This window comes from Pipistrellus kuhlii, unplaced genomic scaffold (assembly GCF_014108245.1).
Source record: "Pipistrellus kuhlii isolate mPipKuh1 unplaced genomic scaffold, mPipKuh1.p scaffold_m20_p_6, whole genome shotgun sequence".
Classification (NCBI taxonomy): Eukaryota; Metazoa; Chordata; class Mammalia; order Chiroptera; family Vespertilionidae; genus Pipistrellus; species Pipistrellus kuhlii.
In genome coordinates this window covers 22,054,287-22,068,263 of record NW_023425562.1, presented here as the reverse complement: position 1 = coordinate 22,068,263, position 13,977 = coordinate 22,054,287, and the positions used below count along the sequence as shown (strand labels likewise).

The following is a 13,977-nucleotide window of genomic DNA, read 5'->3' as shown; positions in this document are numbered from 1 at the left end:
AGGCACTTGTTCTTGCCCACTGCCATGGTGCTGCTTAAAGAGTCAAAAAGGTCATAAACCGTTACTAAGTGTACGAGGCTTCTTGTTGCAAGTGTAAAAAATCTAAATCAACTGACACACCAGGAAAGGATTTGTTGGTTCATGTAACTGAGATGCCAAGGTATGAGTCTCAATGTCACCTCTCTTAGCTCTTTGTCTCTGCTCAGTTTTCTTCCATCTGCAGCTGTCTCCACCAGCATCTCAGGCTGGCTCCTCCTCTTTTAGCAACCTAATAGGTAAAATAATTTCACTTTCTCCTAGTGATAATTCCAGGGAACACTGATTGGTTCTGAACTACAGTGGAGAGCTGAGTCCCTGTGACTGACGAAAGGTATGCCATGTGACCATCTGGGGACCAAGCACCATGATTAAGAACCAGATGGGGAGGCTTCCCAAGGCAGGCAAAGTATGTCCACCCTGCTCAGCTGAATGGCTCAGTTGGTAGAGTGCCAAAAATTTTCTGGTTTGATTCTGGTCACATACCTGGGTTGCGAGGTCAATCCCTGGTTCAGTCACATACAGCTTTCTTTCTCTCTCTCTCTCTCTCTCTCTCTCTCTCTCTCTCTCTCTCTCTCTCTCATCTTTCTCTCTCTCCAAGTTCTCAGGTGAGGATCAAAAAATTTTAAAAAATACATACTCCTGTACCAGCATTAACGCCAGGTTCTGAGCTCTAACCCAGATATCCTCTAACCCAGTGATGGGCAAGTAGGAAAGCATTGGAATCACCAGGAGAGATTGTTGGGGCTGAGAATTTGTATTTCTAACAAATTCCAGGTGACAACTGTGCTGCCAGGACTTCTGGAGAACACTGCCTTACACTCTGAACTAGACCACAGCAATGACAGCACCTGGGAGCTGATGAGAAATGTAGAAGCTCAGGCCCTACTCCAGATAAACTCAATCAAAATTTTAATTTGGCCCAGCCAGGCTTGGCTCAAGAGGTCACCAGTTGATTCCCCCTGGTCAAGTGAATATCCCTGAGTTGTGGGCTTGATCCCCAGAAGGGGGTGTGCAGGAGGCAGCCAATCAATGATTCTCTCTCATCATTGATGTTGCTCACCCTCTCCCTTCTCTGAAATCAACCCAGTTCAGATAACAATAATTGATCGGCCATTTGCACAAAGCTTTGCCTTCTACTTATAAAGCCCCTCAACTGCCCTGGCCAGAGTCTCATTGGTTAGAGCCTTGGCCTGTCCACCAAAGGGTCTCAGGTTCCTGGGTTGCAGGCTTGATACCCAGCCCATCAGGAGGCAACCCATTTATGTCTCTCTCTCACATCCATGTGTTTCTCTTTCCCCTCCCCACTCCCCTTTCAACTCTCTCTGAAAAATCAATGTAAAAAAAAATCCTTAGTTGAGTATTAAAATTTTTTTATTTAGCCGAAACCAGTTTGGCTCAGTGGATAGAGCATCGGCCTGCGGACTGAAAGGTCCCGGGTTCGATTCCGGTCAGGGCATGTACCTTGGTTGCGGGCACATCCCCAGTAGGGGGTGTGCAAGAGGCAGCTGATCAATGATTCTCTCTCATCGATGTTTCTAACTCTCTATCCCTCTCTCTTCCTCTCTGTAAAAAATCAATAAAATATATTTAAAAAAAACAAAAAACAAAAAAACAACTGAGAACACTGATAGGGTAGTAGGCAGATGAAGAAAGGGAAGACGGGAAGTCCTGGAAGGAAAAAACAGCGTGTGTGAAGGCCTGGCGGCTATGAAGGGTGATGCTTGGAGCTGTATTTTAGTCTGACCAGGGGTAAGTAGGACCTGACTCGGCTGCACTGAGATTGGACCTTATCTATTTCCCTGAATAAATGAAAGGGCAAATCACTGAACAAATGATTGCTGAGAGTCCCACACCCTCTGTTCCAAAGGGATCATCTGGTTCTAATGGTTGTGTCCAAATTGGAATCCCTAGTTGTTGTTGCAACTTGGCCCTTTGCCTGGCTGGGGGAGGCCTTATTTAGCCTGGCCCGGCTCCGCTGAGCTTTCCTTAGGAATGTCTATATATAGGGGAAGAGAGCAGCCCAGTTGCTGCTGTCCATCTGCCTTCCTTGATGTCCAGCCCCCCTTTCACTGGCCCCAGAATCTGCGCTTAGTTGTCTCACTGCTCTGTCTGTTGACTTAGCCATTGACCATGAGCATTGCCTACCCCCCAACACCCAGCCTGGGCCCTGTGGATTCTCAGGCAGAGATCCCTTGGGACTTAACTTGATCTACCCACCCCTTCACCCTCCAGGCAGCCCGCTGAGCACCTCCAGACTTCTTCACTGAGCTCTGGCAAGGGGCCACCTACCCCATCATATACTTAGAGAACCTTCCCTTGCCCCTTCCTCCCCAAGAATGTGAGTCCCAAAAACCCTTTTCCTGCAGAAGGTCAACTTGAGAGAAGAATCTGCTTTCAATGTTGATTTCTCCTCCAAGTGCACACCCTGTGTCTGAATCCCTACGGACATTTCTCCTGGATGGGTCCTCAAGGACTGTCTGTCCCAACTTCCCCTCAGTCAAGATTAATAAGAATCACCAACATGACTACAGTCCTTTACGATTTACAAAGCTCCCCAATATAGAGGGAATAATAATAGTTGCCACCTCATAGGGTGAGTGAGCACTAGATGAGATTATGTGGCTAAAATATTTAGCACAGCCTGTGGGATGTCAGAGAGGTTCAATAACTGTGATTGTCACTTCCTCTCCCCCTGCCCTCTGCCCCTGACCATGGTTCAAAGACAGGACATTGCACTTGCCAACTACCAATCCTATGTAACTGGCACAAGCTGGGTGACTTATACCCGGGCTCTCATATGCCACAGCCTCGCTGAGGAGATTATGACGATCCCTATCTCACAGATAAGGAAGCTGACGTTCAGGGCAGCACTGGGGTTTGGACTCCAAGGCCTGTGCTCGCCCCATTCTACATGGACCCTCACTTTTCTCCATTCTGAAGGTCCTTACCCATCTTGGAGCAAGTGTATGTCTTGAAGAGAGGTTGCTAAGGCAGTGGAGCAGGGCGGGCTCCCCTCACAAGAATCTAGGACGTCAAGGCCTGCCACCTGCTCCGAGGCTTCAATTTCTCCGCAAGGGCCCTTGGCTAAATTAGGTAATGGGCTAGGACCCTGGAAGGAGGGAGAGCTCTCTGACCCCAGGATCTGATTGGCTAGGGCATCCAGTCCCGGGGAGCAAGCAGGTGGGAGGAGATGGTGCCCCTACAAATCCCAGGGCTGGCGCAGGCCAGAGCATCTCTGGGTGGTGGAGTGCAGAGGAAAAGGCCTGCAGAAGAGGAGTCCCTGTGAATAGCAACCATGGTAAGGACAAGAAGGGACTTCATCCCTTTGCTGCTGGAGCGTGTCTGGGGCTCGTTCAGGCCAGATCTGGGTGTTCTGTGGGGCAGGAACTTGGACACTTGAGTATGGAACATGATGGTTCCTAAAACCCAGGAGAAAGCCTGGGAAGAAATCCTTGGACTTCTCTCCAAAGGGCAGGGCTGGGATGTAGTAGGCATGGATCTTCAAGGCTTGCCAATTCCCTGCAGAACTTCAGAGACTTCCAGCAATGTTAGTCACAGAACTCTGAGGGGTGTATGTGTCTCAGCTTTTGTCTACCTTAGCTGAGACCCCCGGGGCCAGAGTGAGCCACCCAGGAAATTGGTGGCCGGGACTTGCTGGGAGCCTGGCCAAGCCCTCCCATGGCCCGTGAGAGAAGAAAGGTTCCTCTGGAGATGGGAGCCCTGCCGGGCCTCGAGCCAGCTCAGGTGCAGGAGCCCGAGAACTCCACATTGATGAGGAGGGGCAGAGGCGACAGACCAGAGTTAGGGAGACCTCAGCCTCCCAGGAGAGACGTTCTGATTTGGAGCCATTGCCTTCCTCTGAGATCCTCTCCCCACTGCACTTCAAGGAGTAACTAAACACTGGAGGCCAGCTGCTGTTGCCCTCGCCAGACTAAAATTAGCCTGCTCTCCTGGCATGGGCAAGGAGGGACGTAGGGTAGGGAGCAAGAAGGAGGGCCAGAACCCATGGAACTGAAGAACTTGGACGCTTCAGCCGATCCCCACCACCAGGTGCAGCCCCAAGCCCCTACCCAAATGCCTTGGCTTAGATGTCATCAGAAACCCCCCTCAAAGTATCATTTTCACCCTCACAAGGCCCCCATCATGTTCTGCCCAACGTGAATGGCATTTACTTCTGTGACTGCATCACTCGAAGAATGCTTAAAATCTCGGCGTATGGTCTGACACTTAGTAGACGCTGAATAACTTGGTGCTGTGTTACTTAGTGAGAACCTTTATTGAGCACCTATTAAAGTCTGGGCACTGTTAGGAGCTAGGGAAAATGGGGAAGTCATGCTGGAATGGTGTCCATTTTATAAAGTCCTTTCACAGCCCTAACTCCATTTCACCCTTGCAAAAGGGTCTCAGCTAAGGTAGACAAAAGCTGAGACACATACACCCCTCAGAGTTGGAGAAGAGGTGAGGGGATGAGGGGACATTTAGTAACTTACCTAAGGTTACGGGGCTGGGGGGTTGCTGATTTGATCTCTGATGGACAAGTGAGAAAGCCTTGGGCATAATCTGTTTCCGCTCTAGCTCTCCAAAAGGAGTTGGGGGCTGTGGGAGCAGGCAGGAGGGGTGTTTGGAGGAGTTTGGAGCTTTTCTCTTGGAGGACCAAGGGGGCACGAACAGAGGTGGGGTTGAGGAGGAGGGGGTTAAGGCGGGACTGCACCCTCTGACTCTGAGTCTCCCGCAGACAGACCAGCAGGCTGAGGCCCGGTCCTACCTCAGCGAGGAGATGATCGCTGGTGAGTGGGGGTGGGCAGGCTGTCTGTCTGTCTGTCGCGGTGGCGTGTGCTGGGGACCTCTGGTTTTCCCCGCAGGTGGGAGGGTAGCAGATGCGGGGCTGGCTCACTTCAGCCCTCTGCCTTCCTTGCCTCCGCAGAGTTCAAGGCCGCCTTCGACATGTTCGACGCTGATGGCGGCGGGGACATCAGCGTCAAGGAGCTGGGCACGGTGATGAGGATGCTGGGCCAGACGCCCACCAAAGAGGAGCTGGACGCCATCATCGAGGAGGTGGACGAGGATGGTGAGTGCGGAGCCCCCGCCAGGGTGCGCGAGCAAGGCGGGCACCCTGGGTTGGGGGGGGGGGGCACCCAGGCTCACGCCCCGCCGCTCCCCCCCCCCCCTCCCCGCTCCCGCAGGCAGCGGCACCATCGACTTCGAGGAGTTCTTGGTGATGATGGTGCGCCAGATGAAAGAGGACGCGAAGGGCAAGAGCGAGGAGGAGCTGGCTGAGTGCTTCCGCATCTTCGACCGGTGCGTGGGGCCCCAGGACGCGGAGGTCCTGGGCGGAGGAGGGTAGAGGAGGGGGCGCCCCGCGGGGGCCAGCGCTGCCGGCCCAGAGCCCGCCCCTCCCCTGCGCCCCCAGGAACGCCGATGGCTACATCGACGCGGAGGAGCTTGCAGAGATCTTCAAGGCCTCCGGGGAGCACGTGACGGAGGAGGAGATCGAGTCCCTGATGAAGGACGGCGACAAGAACAACGATGGCCGCATCGACTTCGACGGTGAGGCCCCGGGAGCAGGGGGGCGGCGGGCAGGGAGCCACGCGCAGCGCCCGGGGCGGGGCGGGCGGGGCAGGGGCCCCCGCCAGCTTCGTGCAATGAATCACTTCCCGCCCAGGCACTCCTGTTCCCCTGGCGTGGCCTGACGCTGCACCCCGGTGCAGGCTTCGCGCCCCGCGGGGCCCTGACCGCTGTCTCCCTCCCCCGCAGAGTTCCTGAAGATGATGGAGGGCGTGCAGTAAGAGGTCGGCGCCGCCTCCGCCGGGACCGCGCGGCCCCCGACTTAGGAGGGGCTGCGCCACCCGGTGTCATTCCCACCCGAGAGCGTGGCGCGGCCCCTTCTTGGATCCCCTTCTGGAAGGAATAAAAGCAAACGTTGCAAAGCGCGTGGCCTGAGTGCGGGGGCGGGGAGGACCGAGGAGCGGGTGCCAGGAGCCACCGGCTGCAAGTTCGAGGCCGGCCGCCCACTGGCGCCGGGCCTGGGCCGCCCGGCGGGCTGGCTGCCCAGGCGCAGCGGGGAGGCCGCGGAGGTTTCGATCTGAGTCAGGAGCCGCGGCCGGCGGGTGGGGTGAAGGCGGGGCAGGAGGCTGGCCTGGGGGCGGGGCGGAGTGTTGACACTCAGTCCCCACTGTCCCTCCTTTCTGGGGCGCAGGCTGCCTGGCTGGGAGAGGGGGAGTGGGTGTCCATCCATCCCAGGCAGCATTATTCCCGCTTTATCTTTTCCACCTCGTCTGTTCTGAGTGCCTCCAGGTCTGCTGGTGATGCTAACCTTAACTCAGCCAGGAGGGAGTTTCTGCCCTCATCCTGCATCTCCACCCTGGATCTCTGCCTTCGCCTGGTCCCTCAGCTTTCTGGCCCCTCCAGTGCGTTCAGCAGTGAGCCATCAGCATGATCTAGCTAAAATGAAATCTGCCCTGGCCACTCCCCTGTTGAAAGGACTTCAAGGCTCTCCATGGTTTCTAGAATCAAATCCAAATGCCTCCCCCCCCTCCGTCCTTGCTTCTCACAGCTGCCTTTTCCCTCGTGGGTTCCGCTGGGCCATTTCTCATTCCGGCTATGGACAGGGGTGCACTTTCAAGCCTTTGGGCCTTTGCACATGTCGTTTTCCTTCCTTGGAATGCCCTTCCTCCTCTAATAAGTCTGGCAAATTCTTCAACCCAGTTCAGATAACAACTCCAGGATACCAAGACACAGCTCAGATACCATCCTCCCTTCCTCTGATACTTGCTCTCATTTGCCGTGAGCTAGCTTCCATAGTACTTGGTACACAGCCCAATTATACCAGGCGCCAGGGCACATTCAATCAAGTGCAGTGGTAGCTTAGCTTTATTCAGGTTACCTGCGTTTGAATCCTCACTGCTCGAGACAAATTCAACCACTCTGTGCTTCAGTGTCCTAACCTGTAAAATGGGGATAATGGTGGTACTTACCTCATAGGGTTGTGAGATCGAGTTAATGTGTGCAAAGTACTGGCACAAGTTTCAGCATTTAATAAATACTATTACTAATACTTTTTTTTTTAAACTTTTTTAAAAAATATATTTTATTGATTTTTTTACAGAGAGGAAGGAAGAGGGATAGAGCTAGAAACATCGATGAGAGAGAATCATCGACCAGTTGCCACTTGCACACCCCCTACTGAGGATGTGTCCGCAACCATGGTACATGCCCTTGACCGGAATCGAACCCGGGACCTTTCAGTCCATAGGCCGACGCTCTATCCATTGAGCTAAACTGGTTTCGGCTAACTTTTTTTTTTTTTTTTTTGAGCCAAATTGATCACAATTGCCAGGAAGAAAGATTTCTAATGCTCTGGCTCATCGTTTTTGAAACATTGAACTTCCCTGCTATTCATTGCTACAGCCCTCCCTCTCCAACTGCTTTGTGTTCTCACCTCCCATTCATGTTTCCAGTTATTCCATTCAGGATCAGTGCTGGGGGTTATAATCATCACAACTGGTGCCTACTGTACACAGTACAGTACCCTGTGCCTTGCAGGCATTATCTCATTTATCCACACAGCCCCAGGGGCACATAATTTAATTTTCTCCATTAAAAATATATTTTATTGATTTTTTTACAGAGAGGAAGAGAGAGGGATAGTTAGAAACACTGATGAGAGAGAAACATTGATCAGCTGCCTCTTGCACAGCCCCTACTGGGGATGTGCCCGCAATCAAGGTACATGCCCTTGACTGGAATTGAACCTGGGACCTTTCAGTCCACAGGCCGATGCTCAATCCAAACTGGTTTCGGCAGGATTTTTTATTTTGTCATAAAAAAAATATCTGTATTTTAAACAGCTTCTTTGACTGGGGGTTCAAATACATCAGCTCACTTCACCATGAATATGAGTTTTAACAGTTCAAACTTGAGCTTCTTCAGCATTTTGTTAATCAGCTTAACAATAACCCACAATCTTCGGACCAACTTCTTCAGCATTTTGACTTTTCTAACAAAGACATGGAGCAGACAAATAGACTGACAATGCTTTTCTGTCTTTTCCAATATTGTCTGGAATCAATTCATTGACCACTTTTAAGTCATTTGTCTGCACCTCTCGGATCATGATTTCCAGCATCTTCTGGACTTGGCAAACCTGTTAATGCTGAGCTCTTATAAGAGGCTTCCTAATATGATTGTTGCATTTTTTTAGTAAAACCAATACCAAATAGATGGAGCAAATAACCATCAGTAGTCTTGACATCAACAAGGGCTTCAATCATGCTCTGCCATTTCTTGACCATGGAGCACATTTCATCACAGGTAAGATCCACCCCATGGAAATTAGGCAGTTTTTGCCCTGAACATCCTCAGTAATTAGCTTCAATTTTTAAAATGCAACTTCATCATTCTGTAGATCAGCTAGGCTCACTTCAAAAACATGGTCCTTGAGACCATCGGATGTGATTTTGGTTCCTTGGATTCTCCTGACTAGTGTTTTTCCAGTATTTCTTGTATTGAATATAAGCGGGTGTTTCACATCATACCAATCTTGCTTAGAAAATCCATCAGCCATTTTCTTCTGGGCTGCAAATTCATTGCTGCCTTTTTAAGGCACTTGTTTTTGCCCACTGCCATGGTGCTGCTTAAAGAGTCAAAAGGTCAATACACCAGTACTAAGTGTACGAGGCTTCTTGTTGCAAGTGTAAAAAATCTAAATCAAACCGACTTACACCAGAAAGGGATTTGTTGGTTCATATAACAGATGCCAAGGTATGAGTCTCAATGTCACCTCTCTTAGCTCTTTGTCTCTGCTTGGTTTTCTTCCATCTGCAGCTGTCTCCACCAGCATCTCAGGCTGGCTCCTCCTCTTTTAGCAACCTAATAGGTAAAATAATTTCACTTTCTCCTAGTGATAATTCCAGGGAACACTGATTGGTTCTGAACTACAGTGTAGAGCTGAGTCCCTGTGATTGACGAAAGGTAGGCCACATGACCATCTGGGGGACCAGGTTCAATTCCAGTCAAGGGCATGTACCTTGATTGCGGGCACATCCCCAGTAGGGGCTGTGCAAGAGGCAGCTGATCAATGTTTCTCTCTCATCAGTGTTTCTAACTATCCCTCTCTCTTCCTCTCTGTAAAAAAATCAATAAAATATATTTTTAATGGAGAAAATTAAATTATGTGCCCCTGGGGCTGTGTGGATAAATGAGATAATGCCTGCAAGGCACAGGGTACTGTACTGTGTACAGTAGGCACCAGTTGTGATGGTTATAACCCCCAGCACTGATCCTGAATGGAATAACTGGAAACATGAATGGGAGGTGAGAACACAAAGCAGTTGGAGAGGGAGGGCTGTAGCAATGAATAGCAATGGAGTTCAATGTTTCAAAAACGATGAGCCAGGGGTCCATAGGCCAGTGGAAGGATGGCCTGAGGCAGTGGTCGGCAAACTCATTAGTCAAGAGCCAAATATCAACAACACAAAGATTGAAATTTCTTTTGAGAGCCAAATTTTTTTAAACTTAAACATCTCCTAACACCATTTCTTCAAAATAGACTCTCCCAGGCCATGGCATTTTGTGGAAGAGCCACACTCAAGGGGCCAAAGAACCCCATGTGGCTCACAAGCCAGTTGGCTGACCACGGGCCTGAGCGGCTGGGCCACTGGATAGATAGCTGGAGGGGCGTGAACCCCTTGGTGTCTTGGCTCTGACAGGGAAGGGGCTTGCTGTGGCTGCCTCTCCAGATCCTGGGCTTGCTGCGGGGTGACTTGAGCCTTCTTTTTCGGGGCCAGAGCATCCACTGCCATAAGGTAGGTAGGTAGGTGGCTGGTCATCTGCACGCCACCCCCAGACTGGTTCAGCCTCATTTGCAGCACATCTAGGGCAGCCCCAATAGTCTAACATTCCTAGTGCATGTCACAACTCCAAAGATATAGGTATTTTGTGACACCATTTCATAGATGAGGAAATATATGTAGAGTTGTAAACTAAGGTCACAGAGAACAAATCCTAGTCACTCCACTGGTTGGCCCAAAGGCTATACATCCTGAAGGACAAATGTTTCTCCCTGGAGAGAGAAGCAAGGCCATGAGCCCAAATCCTAGGAACCTGACTCCACCCCAACTCTAAGATAATTACAAGGCAGAAACTTGTTAAAAAAAAAACAAAACAAAAAAACACACACCCAAAAATTCAAAATGTATTTATTTAATATATTCATCACAGGGGCTCAACCAGAGACTTAATTTAAAAAACAAAGACACAAAACAAATATGACACCACAGCTGAAGATAAAGAGTCCTACACAGAAATCAAGGCAAGGACAGACCATCAAGGAAAAAAGTAAAAAGACAGCACAAGGAGACAGGCTGGACAGCCCCGGTCAGGGCTCTTGGCTGGAGACCTGCTTTGCGTAGTTTTCTTGTAGGTACTTCTTGAAGGCTGGGAGAGGACAGATCTTGGTGAGTGACGGGGAGAAGGGCAGCAGGAATGCAAAGAGGGTAGAATTTGGGGAGGGAGTTCCCAGAACAGATTCTCTCTCTGCTGTCCACCCAGTCAGATCTCCTGGATGGACTTTGCTTCCTGTGACTCTGGGGAGGGGACTAGGGGGCTTTAGTGAGCAAGCCATTTGCACAAAGCCTTGCCTTCTACTTATAAAGCCCCTCAACTGCCCTGGCCAGAGTCTCAGTGGTTAGAGCCTTGGCCTGTCCACCAAAGGGTCTCAGGTTCCTGGGTTGCAGGCTTGATACCCAGCCCATCAGGAGGCAACCCATTTATGTCTCTCTCTCACATCCATGTGTTTCTCTCTCCTCGCGCCCCCAACCCCCTTTCCATTCTCTCTGAAAAATCAATGAAAAAAAAAAAAAATCCTTAGGTGAGTAATACAATTTAAAAAAAAAATAAGTTCCTCAACCCATATCAATTTTCTTATTTTATATCAAAGAGGCAAACCAGAAACACCAAGGGAGAGGTAGGAACGGCTTCCCAAGCCACTGAGATCCTTTTGTTTGAGGGAGACTTTCAAGGTTGGGGAGGGTCACCAGTGGGGGAGAAGGACGCACCTGTGGGGTTTTTCCAGAGCTCTGCGGCGTGCGTGTTCAACGGGCTGTCGATGTTGGGTTCTGTGGGCGCAGAGAACAGGGTTGGTCAAGGGGGAGTCCTGACAGGTTCCCGGGCGGCAGGGGGAGGAGGGCTAGTCTTAGAAGTCACCTCCTAGCAGGCTCTGGATGGAGAGCAGGATGGTCCTGACGTCATACAGGGCCGACCACTTGTCCTTTAGGATGTCCAGGCAGATGTTACCCTGGGTGTCTACGTTGGGGTGGTAGCAGGGCGTGAGGAACTTCACCGTGGGCGCGTTGTACGGGTAGCCACTGGGGAACTCCAGGGAGAGCTTATACCTCAAGTCTTCGTATACCTGGCATTGGAGAAAGAGGCGGGAGTGAGCTTGCCACCCTGAACCTCATATTTCAGCCCAAGCCCCACCCAAGGACCTTGTTAGGATCTTTTAGTTTTTCTAGGACTTGACAGAAGACAAACTCTTACAACTGGTTCTGGTAATTTCTCTCATCTGGTGGACATCAGGGGTCCTTTGGTCTAAGGGTTGTAAATTGGTACCCTGAGGGTTGCTTTTTAGTCCAATAATATTAGTTGCTGCCGAAATCGGTTTGGCTCAGTGGATAGAGCGTCGGCCTGCGGTCTGAAGGGTCCCGGATTCAATTCTGGTCAAGGGCATGTACCATGGTTGTGGGCACATCCCTGGTGGGGGGTGTGCAGGAGGCGGCTGATCGATAATTCTCCCTCATCGATGTTTCTAACTATCCCTCTCCCTTCCTCTCTGGAAAAAAAAATCAATAAAATAAAAAGAATATTAATTGCTAACATGTAAAAATTGGGAGATTTTGGTCACAGATTTGAAGTCCTGATTTCTCTTAAACCAGATAAACAGCCACGGGAAGCTGACTTGTGCCCTCTCAATGGGCTAAGTCCTCATTTGTCCTCCCTTCTTTTCCTTGCTGTCTGGCCCCTGAAGACTCTAAGATGGACAACCTTGCTTTAAAGCCACCTTCTTGCTGTACAGAAGGGGGAACCAGGACTGAAGGCTCAGAGCGCAGGGGCGTGCCACCTGCACGCCTAAAGGCTAGACGCAGATGTGGCACATGATTTTACCTCCCTCCTCTCCACAGACCCAGCATCACATCCCCCTTCCCCAATCCCACACTTACTGTGCCCGCTGCTCCATGGATGGTCCCCACCCATTTGAAAAGGTTGTCTGATTCAGGGAAGGCAGAAATCCCTTTGTCGCCAGACGTCTGGGGAGGAAACACAAAGCTCTCAGGATATGGAGAACACTTCTGGGAGCAGTGGGTGAACCCCTGAATCTCATCACGTTCTGATCCAAAATAAGGCACTCAGACCAAAGTGATAGCCTTTTCTGAGAGTGTTTAGACTCTGGGGGCTGAACATGCCCCCTGGGGAGGAGTATGCGGATTATAGTGGGTTGGGCTAGGGACAGTGGGCCGGGCTAGGGACGGAGGGGTTATGCAGGGGAGCAGAGGGCTCCCTGCACCCAGCCTTGTTGGTGGCTGGAAATACCATTCGCCTTGCTATTGAGTGCCAGTTCTATCTGTGCAAAGCCTACTCGGACTAGGGAGACAGACATACAATACGGGCACTGAAGGATCTGAGTGGAATATTCAGGGTTAATGTAGAAAAAGGGCGTAGGATGGAAGCATCTTCAAGAAGGGGAGGACTGGCAATACCGAGAAGGGTGGAGAGCTGGGCGTGGTTAAAGTTGAGGGCAGGGAAATAGGGATAGGCCTCCTAGGGCTTCAGGGAACCTATCTGAGAGACAATTTCATTGTGGGGAGAGGGGGCTAGGGGTAGGGTAGGGACTGCTAGGGAAAAAGTTGTCGGGGAGGTATAGGAACTAGTTCCCAGAAGGGAGCAAACTGCACTCATCTTTTTACCCCTTTGCTCCGCGTCTAGCAAAGAGCCTGATGTGGGAAAGGAAGCTACTGAAGGAGGAGTGCAAAGTGGGAGGGGGACCAACTGGCTGGGGATCCGGGCAGGCGGCCACTCACCATGAGGGTCATCAGCTCCTGCTGTAACCTGCAGACAGAGCGTTTGGAGTCAGCTGGGAGTCCGGATGGGCCAGGGCGCAGCTGGTCCACCCCCTCCCACCCCATCTCTCCGGAAGAGCTGCCAACGACTCCCCTCCCGGAGGCTCCGCTCCGCTGGGGCACACTCCCACTCCCACAGGAGGGCCCGGGGAGCCCTCGCTCTCCCCACTTGCAGGCTCTTCCGGCGCTGTTCTAGCGTGTTCGAACCCCTACTGCTGCTCTGGGGTCTCTGCCCGCGCCCAGACCTCGAAATTTCTATCCTTCTTTGGGAGGGTCTCTTAGGGCGGCCCGAGCTCTCAGCGTGCCCCCCAACTTCCCATATCTCAGTCGTTCCGGGGCCCGGAAGCCTGGGCCCCACCGCCCAGGGCGTGCGAGGCCGGGCCTCACTCGGCAGCCTCACCTCTTGCCCACCGGGCCCCGGGCGGCGCCCCCGCTGGGCTCGGCTCCTTTGCGAGCGGCGGCGACTCTGGCGGCGGCGGGGTCGCGGTTCTGGGAGGCCATCCGGGCGGCGCTGGCGAAGACGCGGACGCGGGGAACACGACTGTAACTGCAGGGCAGCCGGCCCACCCGCCCGCATTTGAATTGAGCCCTCCGGTGGCGCTGGCCAATCAGAGGCTCGCTTGGGTTTGATCCAGCCAATGGGGCGCTCCGGAGGGCCGCACGGTGAAACTGCTAGACGCACTCACCAGCGCACCACTCCCGAGCCGCGGGAATCCCGATTCTGACGGGCGATTGGCTGGAGGGGCTGCCATTAAAACGGGTCTGCAGTGGATTGGTGGCTTTTGGAAAACGGCGACCATTAAAGGGCTAAGAAAAAAATCCACGT

At 51.8% G+C, this 13,977-nt stretch overlaps 2 protein-coding genes and 1 pseudogene across 2 annotated transcripts; 1 reads left to right on the top strand and 2 right to left on the bottom strand.

Annotated features, from left to right (window-relative positions):
• Positions 1-3,253: 3,253 nt before the first annotated feature.
• On the top strand, positions 3,254-5,966 carry LOC118708373 (troponin C, skeletal muscle). Its single transcript, XM_036419691.2, has 6 exons — positions 3,254-3,337; positions 4,775-4,826; positions 4,964-5,107; positions 5,223-5,337; positions 5,450-5,586; positions 5,794-5,966. Exons 1-6 carry the CDS (start codon positions 3,335-3,337, stop codon positions 5,823-5,825), a joined length of 483 nt encoding a protein of 160 aa, XP_036275584.1. The 5' UTR covers positions 3,254-3,334; the 3' UTR covers positions 5,826-5,966.
• Positions 5,967-8,241: 2,275 nt separating this feature from the next.
• Positions 8,242-8,664, bottom strand: LOC118708377 (annotated as a pseudogene).
• A 1,555-nt stretch (positions 8,665-10,219) lies between these two features.
• On the bottom strand, positions 10,220-13,736 carry LOC118708370 (ubiquitin-conjugating enzyme E2 C). The gene is made up of 6 exons (XM_036419688.2): positions 13,552-13,736; positions 13,113-13,140; positions 12,255-12,341; positions 11,242-11,446; positions 11,094-11,153; positions 10,220-10,473 (listed from the first exon to the last, which is right to left on the bottom strand). The coding sequence occupies exons 1-6, from the start codon at positions 13,650-13,652 to the stop codon at positions 10,415-10,417; spliced, it is 540 nt and encodes a 179-aa protein (XP_036275581.1). The 5' UTR covers positions 13,653-13,736; the 3' UTR covers positions 10,220-10,414.
• Positions 13,737-13,977: the final 241 nt, after the last annotated feature.